The 21531-nt window shown below is 42.4% G+C and overlaps 1 protein-coding gene and 1 long non-coding RNA gene across 3 annotated transcripts in view; both read left to right on the forward strand.

The window, feature by feature from the left end:
• The window catches only part of LOC142588248 (methionine synthase-like), a 59657-nt gene that overhangs the window by 2578 nt on the left and 35548 nt on the right, over positions 1-21531 (forward strand). Inside the window, exons 3-14 of the mRNA XM_075699814.1 lie at positions 12973-13062; positions 13936-14005; positions 14196-14288; positions 15329-15435; positions 16077-16136; positions 16837-16931; positions 17923-18023; positions 18152-18213; positions 18804-18951; positions 19818-19930; positions 20801-20941; positions 21170-21355. Coding sequence (XP_075555929.1) covers positions 12973-13062; positions 13936-14005; positions 14196-14288; positions 15329-15435; positions 16077-16136; positions 16837-16931; positions 17923-18023; positions 18152-18213; positions 18804-18951; positions 19818-19930; positions 20801-20941; positions 21170-21355 — 1266 coding nt within the window. The remainder of the gene's footprint in view (positions 1-12972; positions 13063-13935; positions 14006-14195; positions 14289-15328; positions 15436-16076; positions 16137-16836; positions 16932-17922; positions 18024-18151; positions 18214-18803; positions 18952-19817; positions 19931-20800; positions 20942-21169; positions 21356-21531) is intronic.
• Positions 992-11791, forward strand: LOC142588247 (uncharacterized). Of its 2 annotated transcripts, none has more exons than XR_012829693.1 (5): positions 992-1947; positions 2688-2778; positions 5532-5717; positions 7522-7683; positions 11317-11791. It is a non-coding gene; the product is annotated as an uncharacterized LOC142588247 (long non-coding RNA). The 2 variants fall into 2 exon arrangements; XR_012829692.1 differs by having other exon boundaries at positions 993-1947; positions 11314-11791.

The raw sequence follows: 21531 nt of genomic DNA on the forward strand, positions 1-21531 counted from the left end.
GTTAATATACGGAAAGTGCTCTCCGTATTCAGCTTTACGGACATTTTCACTGTAATCATATAACGGCTATACACTGTTTTGGACGAAACAGAGAGAATTCCGTATTTTTGTTATCTGAACATCCGTATATAGTGAGAAAATTTAAGCTGTCTGAATGAGCGCTCGTACTCGTAAAGTTTCAGCTAACAATACTTTATTGAACACGCAAACTGTACGCATTATGAAGTTGCGTACAAAATGTGAGAGCTAGCCTTCTACCAAAAGCTGCAATAACAGATCGTATAAATATATATACGCATCTTCTATTCCGGTCGCAGTTTGCCGCGCATATGGGCTTTGTAACGCTGATCATATGCGCAAATATATGCGTGTTCTCGCAATGTTCTCAAATTAAGCGCTTTTATAATTAATAACACAGCATATACGTTTAAGTGAATGAAGAGCCGGGGACATACGTGCATACGTAAACAAGCTTGCGGCACTCAGGTGCTGGTGCATTTACGCCAGCATTTACGCCATATACGCCAAAAATTGTGCGCACTCTAAATCAGTACCGAAACGCAGGGAGTGGTATAATGACCGTAACTGCGTTTACATTTGGCAATAAATGGTCTCGAAGGGGACTGGCGGCCTATAGATCCAAGTACAACGGTCGGAGGAAATTTTCGAATGCGGCAAGCAATTAAACCAAATGTCAAAGGGCACTGCTGAACTGCAATGTAGTTGGTTGAACTCATTCCCATGATATTTACCAAATATCTCGTCTCTGACAATAACTGCCCATTCATTGAGACAAATCGATTACGCATAATCTTCATTGTTCATGTGTTAATTCTTGCGATAAGAAGTAATCGCAAACATTTGGCGCTTCATCTTGAAACAAGACCGGTAAGCGCGCTCGTTCTTGTACGGTAGAATAAAGAACGCGAACATGCACCGACATGTGTGAACTACTGGAAGGTGACTGAAGATGAAGGACCTATTAGCGTGCTAGTACTGTGTATACTGTCAAAAAGAAGAAAAAAATAATACGGAAAGACAGAATGCCCAGTGTCGAGATGTAACGATTCAAGCTTTATTTCTTTTTGACCTAGAATGCAACACCATTAGTTCCATGTGCTTTATGCATGGGTAATGTTATGACACAACTCATTATTTACCCGTTCATTACATGCACCAACCAGCCCAAATTATCACTGTACTAGAGCTTATGGACGCATCGCAGTGCAGTGCTTTGCACTTTATTGTAGCACAGGGGTTTGCTATCGCCAGTAGCGAATGCTTTGGTTGACCTCCCTGCCTTTCAGCTTTTTGAATTCTCTCTCCCTTTGTATAAAACGCACTAACTTGTGGGAGAGAAAGCGTTCTCCTCTTTTAGAATTCAATTAATTGTCAAGCAATTATATTGCAGTTCGAGTAACTAGAGCACAAATGCGAAAACGAAACCGATTCTGTTCGGTTCTCCGCGCTCAGAGTGCGGCACCAGGGGGCAGCACGCGCTGCGCGTCCGTTGGAGTGGCGGACGGAGCTGCACATGTGTAGTCAGCCGGCATTTTTCGAGTCGTGTTGTAAGTGTTGTTAATTCGCCGTAAATATCTCTTGATTTGTACTCAAGAGTGGAGCAAGACCCCAAGGAAGAGAGATTGACGCATCGGGAGCGAAGAACAGAAACGATGGATGGTTACGCTGCTTGGGTCTCGGCACGTTCGAATTGGCAAAGTTCCGAATTTGTCGCTGTGTCGTGTACGCTTGTGCGCTCGTCATTTGCCGTCATCGCGCGGAGATATTTGCGCTGGATGTCTTTCACTTCGTGTACAAAACTCTGCACGCTGCGGCATCGAAGAAGTTGTCCTGTGTTTGGGTGCACCTATGCGCTTGGACACGGATAGCCTGCTTGCTCTCAACGGGTGTTCAACAGTCTACGCGCGCTCGTAACTTGCTCATGAGGTAAGCCCATTTTAATCTTATTTGGTTTGCATAACGTAGGTGTTAAAATGATGTATGGTAAGCCGGTGTCGCGAACAGAAATATTGTTTCAAAAGACCACTATGCAACGTCTTAGGGCAAAAATGACGCATGAATGGGGAAAGGGATCACCTATCTTTTCAGATCGATTCCAGTCGTAGCGCGATTGGCTCGATCGCAATTTCTGTGAGGTACTTCTAACCTTTTGTTCACTCGCGTTAAAAGCGTAGAATAAAACTGCGTTCAGTTGAGCTCTTGTATTGACGCTTGTATTGGCTTGAGAGCATACTGTATCCGATACAAGAACTTCTGTTAAAATACGGAAATAAATGTTCGAGGCAATAGCAGTCGCTCACTACCTGTGATCGTTACTTTCTTGCTTGGGTGCACGTTTTAATTGTGACCAGAAAAAAAAGTTCTTTGCTCTGCTGTGTTTCCTTGGTGCAACTTTTTGCGGTGCAGCAAGACGTGTTCCTTCGAATGATGTCTGGGCAGCCAAGGCATTCGTGTCAGTAAGCAAGCAGTAAACGGGGTATCAGTGCGAAAAAATTTGGACCTACAAGAGAAGCGAATGGTATCATCATAGACTCTTTTATTTGACGAATAATTCAGTTGTGTTACTAAAGCGGAGAGTGGATATGCATGAAAGTCAGATTGTATTGATACTCAGCAAAAACAAGGTAACTTATCATTACTAATCAATCCTTTTCTTTTACTGAAAGGCAAGTTGCTGTTGTGCTGGAGCTGAGAAGAGGTCTGCTGCCTGCAATGGGTCCATCTCTCTCAAGTTATTGCAGTATTGTAGCTCTCAAGGTGAGTGGATTTTTTTTCTCTTAGCTATTTGCCACCTGAATCATGACCGTTTACTTAGCTGTGTAGGTGATCACTGTTAGTGACATTGGAGTGCTGGTGGACCAGCACTCCTTTATGATTGCAACGCATATGACAGAGTGCAGCTGTGGCAGTATGCAAAGGTGTTAATCTATAAGCCAAATTAGGTTCTTTGAGGTAATATGTTAATATATTGATGACATTGGATTGTGGTCTAGCAGGCAAAAATGCTAAACAAGAAGAAATTTTAATTTGCACTTGGTAAGATGTGCAAGCAATTCAGGCTGTTATACATGAAATGGGGCATTTGTAGATGCCTTCTACAGTGCTGCAGTCCTGAATTGCTTCAGAGTTGAGTGATACCACTATAATTTCTCTGTAGAGCATGCAGCACAGTTTAGCATTGGGGGAGGCTGGCGTCAACAGGCGTCTACTTACTGTGAAGTTCAAGTGAGGTGTTACTGTTAGGGTGAATATATATAATTTATGGTTTAATTCTAATCTTGTGTCAGGCAGACATAGTTTACCCACTTGGTTAAACAATAGAGATGTAATATCTATGTATACAAGTATTACCCATTCATTTATGCCATTTAGACAATGGCATAAATGCGTGGGTAATACTTGTGTACATAGACAATACATCACTATTGTTTAACCAAGCGGTGCCCCTGCATGCTAAATTTTACAGGGCTATTATTAAGTAATGTCAGCTTTTGTTGTAACATTAAGGCACCTTTTATATTATTACAGATTACCACCATTGTGCACCATCATAGTGTGATATTTACACTAAATGTATTTGACTTTGCTATAAAACCCTGCACAGCAGTGCATCATGAAATTTTTTTTTTTGTAGTTTCTGGCCTCAGAATGCACTTCACGTTATATTCTTGTTTGCAACAAGACTATAATGCAGGTTTCTCTCCTTATGTTTTGTGGCACTTCAAACTGCGGCGAGCTAAACCACTGGGCAGCAATACTGGATACGCTACTGCGTGTGGAGCTGTCTTCAAACACACACAAGGAATACATCATTGCTTTTTTAGCTCAAAACAACGGACACAAGAAAGACGACAGAACAAGGTGCTACTCTCAACTGACATCACTTTATTGCGTCCCTCCTTTGTAGACAGCAGAATCTAGAAGAACATGCGCTGTGAACACCCATGTCCAGCAACCACCAACATCTGATCAAAAAAGCACACTCATGCGACAGAATCCAAAAAAAAACATATTGAGCACTGTACGAGGTTAAAGAAAGCACACTAATGCACTGTGACCCCAATGACTGTATGAAGAAAACTTCCGATAACTCTCTGGCGGAGGTATCACGGCTCTTTTTCAAAATCATAGCATCACGAAACATTGCGAACCTAAGCGATCCATACCAACAGGCACAGGTTCCCATTTGGCTCAACATTGTAAAATATGGAAGTGCAAAGCCATGTTTCGTGATACTTCGATTTTGAAAAAGTGCTGTGATACCACCGCCCGAGAGTTATCGGAAGCTTTCTTCATAGTCTTTGGGGTCACAGTGCATTAGTGTGCCTTCTTTAACCTTGTGCACTGCTCAATATGGTTTTGTGGATCCCGTCGCATGAGTACACTCTTGTGATTGGTTGTTGGTGGTCTCTGCACATGGTGCTCACTGCGCATGTTCTTCTAGATTCTACTATTTATAAAGGAGCGACGCAATAAAGTGATGTCAGTTGAGTGTACCGCCTTGTGCTGGTCGACTTTCTTGTGTCCATTGTTTTGCGCTTAACAAAGTATTTATGGATTCACACCAACTAGCCCGCCAACACATTGTGTTGCGGGCACTTCTGAAGTACTGTCTGTCCAATAACCTTGGTGGCATGGAAGCGCCGTCCACTTCTATGCGTTGCTTTCTGTTTCATTGTGGCATCACATCACATTATAATCATAATGTGTATGTACTTTTTCTAAGAGACCCATATTCCTATCCTTGTGTTATATTTGCTGTCGCATTATTTATGTGCAAATGACTGACCAGTGCTCCAAGCTCCATTTTATCGCAAAGTAAACTACTGGTACCTAAACAGTTCTGTATATCAGAAAACCAAAGCTGAACTGCCGAACAGTACCAAGCGGCAGCCTTAGTGCAGTGTCAAGTAGTCAGATTTTATTGGTCATGCAGAGGTGCACAGGATAGCTCTTTATTACTTGCTGAATAATTAAGCTGTGTGAAAACTGAGTATTTACGTAGCTTCAACCACATGCTATTGGCCATTGCTCCTGCCCTCATCAAATGTGGAAGATTATCACGGAATTTCCTATTCTCTTTTTCCTTATTACAGTGGGATTACTGCATGCGTAAGTAGGAAACGGATCACATAGGCAATCAAAAGCCAACAATGTGTAAACATGGAACATTGATTGTACAGTTTGATGACCCAGAATAAGTAGAAATACACCATAAATGATTGACAATTAACTTTTACTTGACACAGGGCTAGAGCATACAGTAAGCATACTGTATGCTCATACGGTGTCACATCAATTTAAATTTTAGTGTAGCTTTACAGTGTACGCTTCTATTGTTGCTTTCTGTCAGAGGAATGGTAATGTTTCGCGTGTATAGCAACTAGACTGTCTATATACAGTAGTAAAAATGTGTGAACTGTATTTTTTAATGATTTGATAGAATGTGTAGCACAATAAAGCCAGACAATCAACGCACAGTGATGTGACTTTCTCTGCACATGTTGCAGGTTCAAAAAAAGTATGGTGGAAGCTGTTGCCAAGGTTCCGACCAGAAAAGACAGCCATTATAAAAGGGTACACGCCACTGATCTCTACTACAGGGGATGAACAGCACATCGAGCGCCCTCGACTGAAGCTGGCCATGTCCCGGAAGTTGGTGCTTCACAACTTTGCGGCAGCACTTTGTTGCACGGGTGTGTGGCATTTCTTCCCCTAACATGCCTGCCTGATGTGCCATAACCTACCCAAGCAGTGTTTCGAGGTGTCCAGAATTTTTCCATTGTAGTGTCTACAGTGTCGCTAACATAAGTGGCTTGCAATGGAAACACTGGTAAATCAGAAAAAACTTGATGTAAGAGAACACTATCGTATACGGGTTCAGATTGTCATAAAAGTGCTTACCAGACATGTAGAGACCTCCTAAAATGTGAAAAACCACAAAGAAAAGTTTTTCGGCAGCAATATTATCTGATCGCACGCACTAGTTAGTCCACCATATGCCCTGCTTCCAGGACAAGCGACTGCATGACATTGCATTTCCACTGGCTTCACCTGCATCCGGTGCGGTGTGCTGCATCCAGCGAAACATGTTAGAAATCAGTGGTGCACAGTGTTTTCTGTCCCTTCTCTAGACGCCTACTGAACACATGTTAAACTGTTTCCAAAGCAGACAAACAGAGGGAAAGGGCTCTGAACACATTGCATTTTAAAGTGGCTGGTACTTGGTAACGCGAGTACTGTGGCATAGTAGATTTGCACCAGGCAACCTGGGCGCCCAAAAAGGCTGCTGTTTACTTGCAAATGGCCAACATATTGTGAGCATGTTGAAGTACTTTTTTTATTCTCATCGCTTATTTAGCTAATGGAGACAGCTTTCACAACTGAAGAAGCCTTGGAAGCATGAAACACTTCACAAAACCAGCTTCAATATATCGTGTCTGCATCACAATTTCATGGCTGCATGAGTGAACCCTCTGGTTAACATGTAAGAGAGTTCATGATGTTTGCCATGCATTATCCACTTTATTTAGAGGTCAACCCTATCTTGAGATTTAAGCTGATGTTGCGTTTAGAGAAATTATGGCCGAGAGCCAGCTTTTGAGAATACAGATTGAGCTTGACAGATTAAATGCCAGAACAAGTCGTTGAGGATTTCAGATCAAGAATCTTCAGAGGCCAGTTCATTTAGTGGTGTTAATATTCTGCTCGAAGTTGTTGATTGTTACATTCATATGGTGCCCAAGCATTGCGGTAACAACTTCACTTGGAGTACATAGCAAGGGTGTATTCGATGTAAGCTTCTGGCTTTTTTTCTGTGTTTTCAAAAACTGGTTTCTTGTTCAGTTTAAATTTTCAAATTTTGCATTGTTGATTAGGTGTTGTGTCCTGTTTCCTTTTCCTGCAGCTTCTTAGTTAAACATCTGAATAGTGAACACAACTTGACCTTTTGCTTGATTGTCTAGATTACATGCCCTCGATGCAAAACAATTTCACTTCAAAACTGCTTGTACCATACTGAAAGAATAACTTTGAAGCAGCCATAGCCACCAATAACACGCAAGAGATGATTATGAAAATTTTAATATTGTTTTTGAGGGTGTCTTAACTATCATGCACCAAGATTTAGAAATATGTAAATGCGATGTAACTAGACAAAATGAAGGTGATGTTTGCCATCGCTTGGAGATACTCTGATTATATTGTGCATTCTGCCTAATTACATAATTCTTAATTAGTTATTAAATATCTCAAATAATTAAATGAAATGTGTCAACGAAAAGTTGTAGAGCAATATGAAAGCCTCCTGATACACTTTTTTGTTACTCTTACTGATTGTGTGCTACATAAAAGTGTTTTTCCAAGGAATAAGCCTGCGAATACACAAAGTGTCTTGAGTGGCCAGTCGTGTCAGTTTTGTGGTGCAAAGCCACGAATACAACTTAAATGGGTTCTTTTAAGAAAAAGACTTAGCTCAGCAAATTATCTTTCTATGTGCAGCCTGTGGAGACAAGGTTTCTTAGACATGGCCATGGCCCTCAAGGAAGATGCCGAGGCCACAGGCAGTTCCTCCAGTGACCGTGAAAAGGTCCCCTGGGGCACAAGTCTGGTTTGGCACCCCCACCTTTCTCCTGCAGCTTTTCTGTCTACTTAGCTAACCAGGTGGGTCAATGATGGCAAAGGGAAAAAAGAATCAACAGCATCAAACGCAGAACTTGCTCAAGCTCAATGCATTTTTGGTGTGAAGTGTTTCCCTTATCATTTATCAAAAAACGGGTAATAAGTATATGATATGGTCTTCACACGGACACCTCTTTCCCACAGAGAATTAGCTGTAAAAAAAAGCAGCTTATGAAGGCTTGAATATTAGCGAAGATGATGTGGCATAGATAGGATAATGATTATGAATGTTTCTAATGAAGGTAGTGGTAGTAGAGTGAATAATCAGAGTTTATATATAGATTGAAAGACATTTCATTCCAATGCCAGAATTTTAAATCATCCCAAATAATTCTTGCATTTTATAGTCTTCATTTTATAGTTCTTGATGCTTGCTTCTTGCTGACATCATTCTTATGCTGCATAATTCACCTGTTATAAATTCCCTATTTCTCCCGTTCAAGCAACTTTACATTCATCATAAGAAACCTCGTAGATGAGTTCCAGAAACTTGCTGATGAGATTAGGGGGCGGCGTGTACCCCAGGCTTAGATATGCATTCAAGAGCCTCATATCTTGCAAATGTTAGAAATACTCCTGCTAAGCAAGTTCTTGGTGTCATACAAGGTTATTTGCGAATACGAATTTGCCTAAATTTAGGAAACAGTCAATATAAAACATGTCAAGCGATATCGCTGACGATACACACACATTCCAACTGAACTAAATACAAATAAATATAGCACCAAATGCAGAATCATTGGCATGATGCCATTCTTTCAGTGGAATAAAATCTGTCCTGCATTGTAAATCTGGAATCCTTTATAATCCAGACTACTAAATACTTATGAGGGCTGTGACGTAAAATATGCATGTATTTATTCCTCGTTTTTTTACTTTAGGACCCGATAATGCTTAAACAGCAGTGAAAGAACTGGGATCACAGTACCTAATACTTTATATTGCTCCAGAAATCCGTTTCTCTGCCGATCGCAGCATTCGACACTAACAAGAAGGCACATAACACTTAGGGTGGTGCTATTCACTTTGATTGTTTGGGAACGAAACCCATAATGTACATGTTATGGCCCTGCGTGTCATTACGTTTGAACAACAAAAAGGTAGGGGGTTTGCGATTTGCAAAACTGCATGGAGGTTTTCACTGTGTGCAATTAAAATTAGGAACCTTCCCAGCTCATACTAAATGCATTCTCCAAAGCTTTAGGTTATACAGGTGCACTACTTTACACAGAACACACTCTTTTCCCTCGTCACGGCTCACACTCTTAGGCAGAGTTACACCCTTTGAAGTGCCCCTTCTTCCACACAACGATAATTGTCATCTGCCTTTATGCATTTCCTTTCTTTAACGCTGCGAGCCCTGTGCTTTCCAGTAACGAACGGCATGCACGTTATCAGCATGATAGCATTCCCGACAGCAAAGTAGCGGGCGTGGCGTTTTCAAGAAAGGAAACGCATCAAGGCAGATAACGATTATTGTTGTGTGGCAGAAGGGGCACTCCAAAGGGTGTAACTTTGCCTAAGAGTGCAGGTGGTGGTTCAGATTCTTCAAAGGTGTTTCATTGTATGGGATGGCACATCGCGCTTCACTTATTTGCAGAATATTGCATTCCAATTGTGTCATATGAGATAAATCCATTAGAGCTTTAGCTTGCCCTAAATTTATTACAGCTGTGTACTGGTAAACTGGCCGCAGCTTGCAGTGCTTGTGGAAAAACAATTGTAACTGCCATATTATATGTAACTGTTAGTGCACAGGCATCGGCAGCAGCAATGGTTAGGGTACACTTTTCTTCTATTCTGCGGTATGCATCCTCCACCAGAAAGTAGTTTTTTTCGTCTTCCTCTTCTACCATATTGGAATGTGAAATGGGGTGTAATTTGTAGGATATACTCTTGCATAAACTTCATGAGCATTTATTCTTGTCTGTGCCACAGATCATTGTTGCTACCACTGTAAAAGCAGGGTGCCTGTTTACAGCACCCGTAGGGAACAATCTGTGAATCTTTAACGAACAGTAAGGATAATGAATAATCGAATAATTTTTAGTAATTTTCAACAAATTTAGCACTCTTTGCTTTCCACTATGGTGTTTTTAAAACTCTAATCTTGGCACAAGGTTTGAGTGCAGGATGTCATTTTGTGTGAAAGAGTACACTTGTGCGCATAACACCTCATCGTCAACATTCTGCTGCACAGAATGTCATTAGCTTTCGTATGCATTGGTCACTATCTCACAAACCGGTTGCTCCTTTGTTAGTTGGAATGTAGCATTTATGTAAAGCACATTTGATGTTCTAACAAAAAGCATTGTGCCCTCTTATCCCCTAATTCTCCTCATTTGATGCCTAGTGTTGTAATAGCATGGTTGACACCATAAGAGTCAGTGTGGTGAATAATTGTGTCTGGTGGAGTAGGGGGTGTACGTTAACTTAAGCAACTTTTCCAGATGACTTGAATCAGTATTGTGGAATGCTGTTTTTTTTTGTTCAATCACTGTTACCAAGTTTCACTTTGGTTGTGGCAACAAGTATAATGTAGTTCGCTAGCACTCCTGTCAACACATATAATGTGCAGGCATCTGTGTTGAAAAAAAGACCAGCTAATGGTTTGCCAGGAGCTAAGGTCCATTTAGACCATTAAATTTTGAACTTACACTGGTGGAAATAACTGGTGAATGAAAGCACACCCAGGAGAGCTGACCATAATATTTTCTTTCATTATAACACTGCTGAAGCTTTGAACCACATTTGAACTGGCTTGTTTAAAAAATGACCCATTTCCTTGTTCAAGTAAGACAAAGGTTCCACAGGAAGACAGAAACTTGAAGCCGTTACAGTAGCATGAATATAAACAGCGTTCGACGTTTTGCAATCTTGCACCTGGTTATATTATCCATCCCATTTTTTTCCACAGGCTGTTCTTTACTGTTTTATGGTCATACCCAGTTTAATTTTAATGTCCCTATTTTTTAATATTTGGTTAATATATCTTTTCTTCATTGGCTTTCAACAAAATATATATTCATAATGTGCCTTCATTTACCATTTGCAGTGATCTTAACCAGATGCATCTTGATACAAAATTTATTTTCCTTAATTCTTCGTTTTCCTTTTCCAAAAGTGCAAGCTGTTTATCTTGATACCTATTTTGTCTTCTGGGAAGATTGGGTCTACTGGATTAATGACTGCTTACATGTGTACATCGTTTTCTGTTTTGGTCACCCCTACTCTTGGCAAGTACTGACAGCATTGCTCATACCCGCTCCATCACAATCACCACTGCTAAGCACACCCTTCCTTCCTTTATTTTAACACTTTGGCTTCTCTTGACCTATTATATGCACCAGTTACTTCTCCCCCAATGAGGCTAGGGGCCAGTGAGATATGCACAATCCAAAACAACACAGCCAAGGAAAACATTTGCTACCCTAATGACAAGCACCTATGTCGAAATGTTGGCTACAGCAACATCCCTTGTTCCAACAATGTTGATCTACTTACATGTTTTTCTAACACAGAAGTTACTGCTTTGTCGTGTTCTGTGATTATACTTTTTTGCCGCTTTCTTTAGGATGGATATTCACGAATACTATTTGTTTCTCCTAACAGCAGCAAGTTTATCCTTGCAAGCATTTGGAGTCAAGAACAACTTTCACCAGGAAGAAGTGCAAGACGAGTGATTGAAGAAAATAAAGTTGCTTCTGTGATCTAAGAACTTGAGGACTGAAATGTTGCACCTTTTTGTATATATGCTATGCAGTGCATTCATATCACAAAGTGCAAAGTGTTTTATCTCTGCAGCCATGTCAGTGTGTTGGCAAGACAATTTTCTCAATGGTGACCTGCTGCTTTGACTATGAGCTGCCTTCATGACATTTGCATTAAAGGAGATGTACTATCGTGGACAAAAGTACCCTGGAAGTGCGAGCGTTGACCAAATTGCATTTCTGCTCAAGACTGCTGAAAACAGTGGGTCACGTATGCACATTCCGAACGCAGATGGTGGCACGGCTGATCCCAGCAAATAGCACACCAATAAAATTCGGTCAACTCTCGCACGTCCTGGGCAATTTTGTCCCCGATGGCACATTCTTCAAATAATGGATATGCTCTGCAAGATGAAATACGGGAAGCACCTGTACTTTAACGGATATAGTACAGATTTAGCATACGGAGTCTTTCGTTTTCTGAATACGGCAAGCACCTGTTTTTTAACGGTTATAGTACAGATTCAGCTTACAGTGTGTTCCGTTTTCTGAATACGAGAAGCACCGTACTTTAACGGTTATAGTACAGATTCAGAATACAGAGTCTTCTGTTTTCTACATACAGAAGCACTCGTATCTTGTATTACGGTCTCTTTTTTACAGTTGTCCGTTCTACGGAAATGACCGTTCTTAATTTACGGAAGAGTGTTCGGTCACAAATTACCAGCAAATTTTCTGTAAAGTAAGGAAAATTTTTTTTACAGTGTACGCTTAATGCGCACGCGGACTCACTAAACACAATTAATGTACGCAGTACCACAAGAAGACGAAGCGCACGGTTTTAGGATTTTAGAACATATATCAACACGGCGTGTTTACAGACATATGTCGTCCCAAACACCTGTCGGAGGCGTACAATGTGCAACTTAACGTGCACGCAGGAAAGGAGAACACGGGAAACGGAGAGATCAGAACAGATGGTTGGACATATTCGGCGAACATAAAACAATATGTTTTTCGTTCGTGCACACGTACGGTTAGACGGTATGCTTCGAGGCTAGATCAGAAATCTTGCGCTTAGTAACGTAAACATATAAACGTCTAGACTTTTTTAGTTCTCTTCCGAATAATCTAAAAAAAAGAAGGGCAAAAAAAAAAAGCTCCGGACTAGAGGCTGTATTATAACAATATTTATTCTCTCTCTTTACTTCCCCGTTCCCTTCCCCTAGTGCAGGGTAGCAAACCGGAGGCTTTAACTCTGGTTAAGCTCCCTGCCTTTCTCTTATTTGGATCCCTCTCTCTTCTCTCTCTTTTTCCTTCATCCCTCTTCAAAACAGTATGTAGAATTAGGCCGCATGCCATTCAGCGACTTTAAACATATAGCTTTTCTACCGTAATAAATGTCTCTCTCGCTCATCTGTGGAAACATCACCTTGTGCATGGAACTGCGTTGGTCATTGTGTTTGACCTGTTTCACGTGTCACAGTACCTGATCACTCCGTTTCATCTCTCTCTCTCTCTCTCTCTCTCTCTCTCTCTCTCTCTCTCTCTGCTTTGGTAGCACTACCTGGAGGCCGGCGCTGACTTCGTGGAGACAAACACTTTCAGTTCGACATCCGTGGCCCAAGCTGATTACGGACTGAGCCACCTGGTAAGCCTGTGCGCTTACGTACTGATTTCGTCTGAACTTTGCTTAGTCAAATATTCTCTATTTACACTTCAGTAATGGTGGCGGCGCAGCTAATTTCAAACTACTGTGCGCGTGCGCAGATGACGTATTTTACGAGGAAGGTGCCAGTGAGATGGCGTACAACTTTCATGTAACGACTTCACGTGGATACCTCTCAAGCGCTAAGATGTTCGTCCAGTAATCCGTTGTTCTTGCTTTATTTGGGACATAAAACCGCTACCATTTAGCTGAAGGCAAAATGTACCAGCTAAATGGTATGTCGAATGTGTGCCTGCACCCTTATAAAAATAAATCTGGATAATTTGTGGATTGTCTGCTGACATATTGCAGACCTATTGAACCTAGAAATGGTAGGGTCTAGGAATGAGGCAAGACTTGTGGACTACCCTGTCTTAGACTTTTCCACTTGGCTACGTAAACTCAATGTGCTGTCTGCTGGATAAAATGGTTAGCTAGTTTGTTTCATCTGTCTGTTGTAGCCCACGCACGAGAGGGTTTACAGAAAGTCCATAAGTACAGTATAATTAATCGAAATTGCAATGTAGTAAATGCACAAGCTGTCACAGACAGACTATATACTTCACGAAATGAAAGGAGTCTGTGGAACTTCACTACACCGTATCAGTTCATAGTGGTTAGAATAGGCAGTTCGAACTACCACGGTTCTACTAAATGTGAAACAGTTAAAGAAACCCATTACGTTATGCTTCGTACTGCAACGTTGCGGACTGTAGTGTGCTACTGAGACTTTGTGTTGATTACCGTGTAAATAATCATTAGTCTATGTATCAGGGGTGAAGGAGCTGGACATTTTCTCTTGTATCTCACGGTTAGGCCTACCGTCTGAATGTGGAAGGCGCCAGGCTAGCCCGGCAAGCTTGCCAACAGGTCGAAGCACAAACAGGTCAGTGTAAAACTTCGTTCTGCGTTCCTGCCGCATTTTTTAACTTTTCTTCATTGCACCTGATACAGAGTTGTTTCACTATGAATAATGTAATATGCCTAAGTTTGTCTAAGACTTGTCGAATTTTTATTTGCTTACGCCTTTGCTGAATCTGCTGAATCTAAAGCTCTCTATTAACACTAACTTTCAGGCCTGCCGAGGTTTGTGTGCGGGGCGTTAGGACCGACCAACCGGACACTGTCGATATCTCCGTACGTCGACCGACCGGATGAGCGCAACGTATGTACGTGTCAAGGAGGCCGGTCGGAGTATCAGCACGCCTGAACACTCTGATGTCGCCAGTGAGAAGAGTATAAGTCGGTGTAAAACGAAGGGAGTGGAAGGAGGGAGGGGGTCGGACCGAGTGAAGACATAAATGAAAACGCTAAATTAGATATCTTAGCAGCAGACCCACTGCAGGACGAGTTCATATGCGGTTGAAGTAAGTAAATCTGAGCGCAAATTAGGATAAAAGACAAACTGAGGCTGGACACTATACAGGCTTTCGAGAACGCCCGCGTACTAACCCCATCTTCTGAAGCTCGGCTTCACTTACGCTATCGCGCAAAGTATGAATATGTGATTTTGATTTCCGAGCCGCATTGCGATACATCAAGCGTCGGTGTCACTCACCGTTTGCGAGATTGCGTGGACGAGGTGCGATTTGTCACAGGCGATGTTTATGTCGCACAATCTGGCAGTGACGTGAGAGCGATGCTCATGGCGGGTGGATGGGGAGGACACGAAATGAAGTGCGTACACCTTTACTCATGCCAAAAAAATACCGTCCAACCTTTATACTTACGGTATAGTCATATATGTCAGCGCGGAAGCGTCTTCCCGGAAGCCCACAACAAAAGGATCGCGACTGCGTTCGTGTCGGCCAAACGGGACACCCTGCGTCTATGCCGATTTGGCGTTGATTTAAGGCCTCCTGAAAAACCGACACTCCAGTATTGGGAAAGTCCAGGGCAACCAAAACGGACGCATATCGTAGATATCGTAACAAAAAAAAAAAAAATGAGCTGCGAGAAGGCAATTTTAATGCAGTTGCATTAATCCTATGTAAGTGAGCACCTTCAAACCTTCAAATTGACTGGAACGGCACACAGCCATTGTTCTAGCGCGTCGCTGCGTTTGCCTTCACTGTAGGGCGGTCACGTGAATCGCGTTCGCATGGCGAAGTTGGCGCCCATAGCGGTTGCTGTGGTGGTGGCGACACGATCTGTAACAAGCGACGAGGCCAATAGCACGTGACAGCAATTTCTTGTGACGTGCATGCAGCTTTTGACGAGCTGAGCGCTGCCTACGTGGAACAAGTGCGCGGTCTCGTTGACGGAGGTGTTGACGTGCTTCTCGTCGAGACTGTGTTTGACACGGCCAATAGCAAGGTAACAGACTTGTCAGTAGCGCCATGGTCGTTTTCTGCCTTCCTCGGTGATTTGTGTTTTAGTTTGGGTTGCGCGGTGTCAGCGCGCCCTCAATACCAGCACGCGCGCTCAACACGCATGACAGGACACGTTTGAAAGCACGGCGAGTGTCTTGCAACGGATAATTTCGATAATTTTGCGTCGCGTGTTTCCAAAACAAGAATAAATAGACTAACGGCCGTCTGAAGCTTCTTGCATAAAGTTACACTGCTTTTGCTAACTATGCATGCGCCATTGGGTAATAAAAATAAAAATCTGGCATCGCAACTGATCAATTGTTTTCTGTATGATATACCTAATGAAAAATGACATCGTGGAATGAATATGTTTCCAAGAAACGATTGTAAAAAAAAAGAAGTAAACATCCGTTAGGCTACGGTATTACCGACAGATGAAATTTCTGACTTGTTTCACAGACTTGAGCGATCTCAAGTTGTCTATGTAGTTTGAAATCGCTCGCAAGTTTCTTATAACTAAATATGGCTCTTACTTTCAATTGAGGAAAAGTACTCATGAGACATATTGACAAGTTTGCATCAACATGTCCAAGTTTTTTATTCGTTTTTTCACTGTTTCTTTCTTTTTTTGTTTTCTCTCTTAAGGCGGCCTTGTTCGCGATTCAAGGGTACTTCGAAGCAACGGGAAAAAGCCTCCCTGTATATGTAAGTGCTTTATAAAAAGGCTTTTTTTTCGCATAGTCACGGCGAGGTTATAGACGTCCGTAAAATGCAGCGTCAGAATATTCGCTATGTCGTCGCAAGCGCTTATTTCTAACGCTTCCCAGTGCCATCGTGCACATGCTGTCTTATTCTTGGAGAGAAATATAGGCATCGCGCGTGCTTACTTGACGGGACCCCTTCTTCAAAAAAGAGTAATAATAATGCAGTCGATCGCTTTCGTGACGTGGTACTAGGGGCCTCCGAAAGCATTCGCTATATAGGTAATTTTGTTGTAAGGGCACTCGACTGTAATTATCAATCAATCAATCAATCAATCAATCAATCAATCAATCAATCAATCAATCAATCAATCAATCAATCAATCAATCAGTGCAAACGGCGACCATAATCCACATTTATCGGTCTATTTGGTGCATACTTCGTGAAACAAGTAAAATTCTTAAAAGCACTTCCTGTTGGGCTAGTGGTAGCCGTTCATAATAAAATATAAAGACGCCAAATAAACAGACACACACAATGGAAGAGAACGGGACAGGACACAAGAGAAGAGAACTGGACAGGGTGCCTATCCCGTTCTCTTCTCTTGTGCGTGTCTGTTTGGCGTCTTTATATTTTATAATATGCAAAATTCGTTTATTTTTCTGGCCTAACGTTCTATTTTGCTGCTTTTCTTTTGCTTCAGATTTCAGGGACTATCGTCGACAAAAGTGGTAGAAATTTGTCGGGCCAAACGTGCGAGGCATTTGTGTTAAGCGTCAGCCACGTAAAGCCTCTGTGGTATGTCCCGTCTGTTCCGTATGTTCGAATTCACCATCGATAGAGAGAGAATTGCGGAAAAGCCCAGATGACGGACAGCTCTTGGCGTGGTTGATTAAGAAATTATAATCTGAGGCGATCTTGTAAAACGGAGACTTAGCATCAAGTAAGTTGGCTATGTTTTAGTTTCAAGTAAACGCGGAGAAAGCGATAGCTTCATTTCGCGATAATTTCGTGAGAAGATATATGAAACTTCAGGGCTGACTGTCCGGGAGACTTGTAACCAATGATTCCAAACCATAAAAACAAACAAAATATGAAACACCCTAGTATAATACGAAATAAAGCTACACACATATAAACACACTAGTATACTGTGCGCTGAGTGCAGGTACAAAAAGCAGCATGTTTTGCAGATGAGATGTTTTCTTAGGAACGGTGGCGACTACTTGCACGAAAGCAGGTCACAAGTGCACTTGCATGCAAACACGTGCACATACATACATACATACTGTACATATGTACATACATACATACATACATACATACATACATACATACATACATACATACATACATACATACATACATACATACATACATACATACATACATACATACATACATACATACATACATACATACATACGTACATAGGCATGCACGCACATAGAAGTTTGTACGTTTCAATGATTTCAAATGTGTGCAGGGTAACGTTGTAGTCAAGAGTGTGACGGAAAACTATCTGGCCAGGTAAAGTCGTGGTACATCAATTATAAATCTTGTCACTGACCTGTAAACGATGAAATTGACGTTTCGGTGGCCGTACGGTTACCTTGTTCACAAACAGAAAGGGAAACCGGTCCTCACTGGAACACTCTATGCACGCTTGAATGTGTGACGAAGTGACTTCGCACTTGGTGAAGGTATAGCACGAACACTTGTGTTGCTGTTGTTCCTTGAAATGTTGTTTATTCATGTGTGAGTCCGATGAGTTATGTTTTTCGCACAGCGTCGGCCTGAATTGCGCGCTTGGAGCCAAGGAGATGCGTCCGTACTTGAAGAACATGTCTCTTTTCACTGAAGCATACGTTATCTGCTACCCTAACGCTGGTAAGACTCACCGGTCGTTTTGTGCACTGCCCTGTACTTTAACCAGCTACTGCAGTTGCTCTTTAAGTGTGCTTCACATCGCATATTTATCTCACACGCGCTTACTGTATTGACATCTCTCCTGGTAGGCTTGCCTAACGAGTTTGGTGAATATGATGAGACTCCTGAAGACATGGCAGACAGCATAAAGGTGGGTTGCGAATAGGGCTTCGTGTTTTCGGTATTTAGTTTTTTTCATATTTGGGGTTTATTCATCGATGCTTATTTTTGCCCTTTGAATCGGTGTCTTTCGGTGCTTAATTTCAACGCCGGAGGGAAATCGGTGTTAATCGGGGCTTTGGAAACGCCGAAGTAGGAGGAGGGCCTCCCCTCCTTCGTACTCTCTGCTCAAGTGGAAAGAGTAGATGACTGATAATCATAGATCATTACGTTTCAAAGCAAAGTCGAGGCTGCGACGCATCTTCCGTCGCATTTACATTCGATATCGTTCACGCCCCCTCACGATGCCGCCCGAAAAACGTTGCGGCACTTCCCTTAACAGCCTTGCCGTAAAGTTTTAAAAAGATGAAGCGCCAACAGTGACAGCACACTAAGAAGGAACAAAGACAGGAAGCGCCTTGTCCTGTATTTGTTCCTTCTTAATGTGCTGTCACTGTTGGCGCTTCATCTTTTGAAAGCTATGCGTCAACTAGCCCCACAACGTGTTTTATTGTTGTAAAGACCACACAACATTTGTCTGTGTGCCAAGCAGGTCGGCAACACAAGGTGCACTTTTTCCAGGAGTTCGTCGAGAGTGGTTTGGTGAACGTGGTGGGCGGTTGCTGCGGCACGACGCCGGAACACGTTCGCGCAATCGCCGATGCTGTGAGGGGCCTGCGACCGAGGACGCCACCGGTGGGAGTGAGGAAACGCTGCCTCAGTCTGTCCGGTAAGTTCCGCGCTGCGAGGTCTTGAACACTCTCATTCTTCCCTAGTACAGCGAAAACTCGTTGTATTTGAAACGGTATATAACTAAATAGTTGATATAACGAAGTAAGTGAAATTCCCCTTGAAAGCCCCATAGAGATTCACAGTGCAGTACATGCAATAATGGATATAACGAAGTAATGGATACAGCGAAGCAGTTTAGGCTCCCCCTTCAACTTCGGTATAATGAAGTCTTGCTGTATCTCCATACCTTCCCTTCCTGCTTCATCATCATCATCATCATCATCATCATCATCATCATCATCATCATCATCATCATCATCATCATCATCATCATCATCATCATCATCATCATCATCATAATTTATGTCTACTGCAGGATAAAGGCCTGTCCCAGCAATTTCTAATCACCAACGCTTTTCGCCTGTGTATATAGCAAAAGGGAACGTGCGTCTGGTTGACTCCGCTCCCAACTATACTTTTTTCTTGTGCGCTTCTTTCTGGAACTACAACATCTGTGTATGCGGTATACGAATATGGCGTGGATGAATGTTATTTGGGGTACACCGGTGATCGATATTAAAGCAGTATTCATTGAGCGTTGCAGACATGGACAAAGCGAAAGTGTGTCTAGTTCCTGTTCTTTTATTTGCCTTTGTCTCTTACTCTCCTGTTCCTTCTTTGTCCTTGATTTTCGTCATTATGATTATGGCGTATATAGGCACGTTGTAATGGCCTCTATCACTTGAGATGCCATTTCCAGTTTTGACAGGCCGAACGTAAATTTTAGAAAGCATGCTGACGGAGGAGCTTCCCACGTTCGCGTCAGTTCGACATAGCTGTGGACACGTGCTTTTCGTGTAACAGGACTTGAAGCGATGATAATCACATCAGAAACACTGTTTGTGAACATCGGTGAACGCTGCAACATTGCCGGATCTCGAAGGTTCGCGGAGCTGATTCGCCAGGATAAGTACCAGGTGGGACGACAGCATGTTTGCTTTACATTTATATGAACTTCATCGCAGAAGTGCATGTGGGTACAATAACGCCTCTAGTGCAAAGTGTTCCGAGGTTATTGCGTCTTGCATGTTTTAATAAGCCACGCCCCGATACCACGGTACTTGTAGCAGGCCAGAGCAAGTTATAGCTCAGGCCGACCGCTCTGCCTTTCTGTCTCTCTCGTGGCTTAATTTTACTGTTTCTTTTTTTTTCTAGTACTGTTATTGGGGTTCGTGTGGCCGCGATGTGTGTATGTTTGCTTTCCATTACACCTAATTTGCTCACTGCGCAGGGGGTACTTTGGTTTATCAATGCTGCCCTAGGATAGCCTGATTTATACATCTAGCTTTAAAACAGAAAGACGACTGCGGACGCGGAATTTGTGTTATCTCGTGGCGCGAGTAACAATTAAGGTTTCAACAGGTAGCAAACTTTTTCTTTAGTAGACTTGCGTGGCTTTAAAGGACAACGTAAATTTACACGACAATACCGTTATTTTGTCCACCGGAGCGTGATCATTGTAACGTGGGAGGGTACGCGGTATTTTCTGTGCAAGATGAACTAGAGTTATGTGAACTTCTCGTGTTGCGGTGACACGTACAAGTACCGTTTAGCGCACGTGATTTAACAGCTGTGATGAAAGCAGTCGTAAGTCCGTGTCTTGGTATTTCTTTTTTATCTTAGTAGCTGCTGTATTGAGTCCAATAAGGAGTCTGGCGATAGTAAATGCTTAGTCACAATTACAACTCGCAACTTTCCCAACGCAACTAAGTTAATTGTGTTTGTGGCGAAAGCGATCCAGCTCGTTGTATTGATAAAGTTCTGGAACACTTCCTTCCCGCTCTAAGGATGCGCTTCAAGTAGCTAAGGAGCAAGTCGAAATGGGGGCGCAGATTTTGGACATCAACGTCGACGATGGCATGATTGACGGGGCGAAAGCGATGACCAAGTTTCTCAACCTGATTGCCTGCGAGCCTGCCGTGGCCAAGGTGAGTGATTATGCAGACGCGGTCATTATTAAGTGCTACGGCAACTCATTCAACTAGCTCACTGCACTTCCTAGTTCTTCAACACCACGTTTTAGCTACCTGTGGTTGTAAACTTCGTGTTCAGGTACAGCAGCTTGACGTCACTGTAGTTGAAGTGCCGAATGAAACAGTAATGGTGGCGCCACACGAGTGAAACTGCGGCTCAGTGCCGTGTGATTTATGTTTCAGGTTCCTATCTGCATCGACTCGTCAAATTTCGACGTAATTCTGGCAGGTTTGAGGTGTATCCAAGGAAAAGGCATCGTTAACTCTATCAGCCTTAAAGAAGGCAAGGAGGAGTTTCTCAAGAAGGCACTCGCGATAAAAAAGTTTGGCGCCGCTGTGGTGGTCATGGCTTTCGATGAAGTGGGTCAGGTGAGATGTTCTGTAACATTGTCACTCCTTATTGCCTTTTATTTACTGATTTTTGTTGTAAGTGTTTCTCATCTTTATTGTGCCTTACGAACAATTCTATTCATAACATACTGACGCATCAATTATCGTCTACGCGTTTTAGGGATGCAGTACACAAATGTATTAAAATTAAGATA

This window comes from Dermacentor variabilis, chromosome 7, assembly GCF_050947875.1.
Source record: "Dermacentor variabilis isolate Ectoservices chromosome 7, ASM5094787v1, whole genome shotgun sequence".
In the NCBI taxonomy this organism is placed as follows: Eukaryota; Metazoa; Arthropoda; class Arachnida; order Ixodida; family Ixodidae; genus Dermacentor; species Dermacentor variabilis.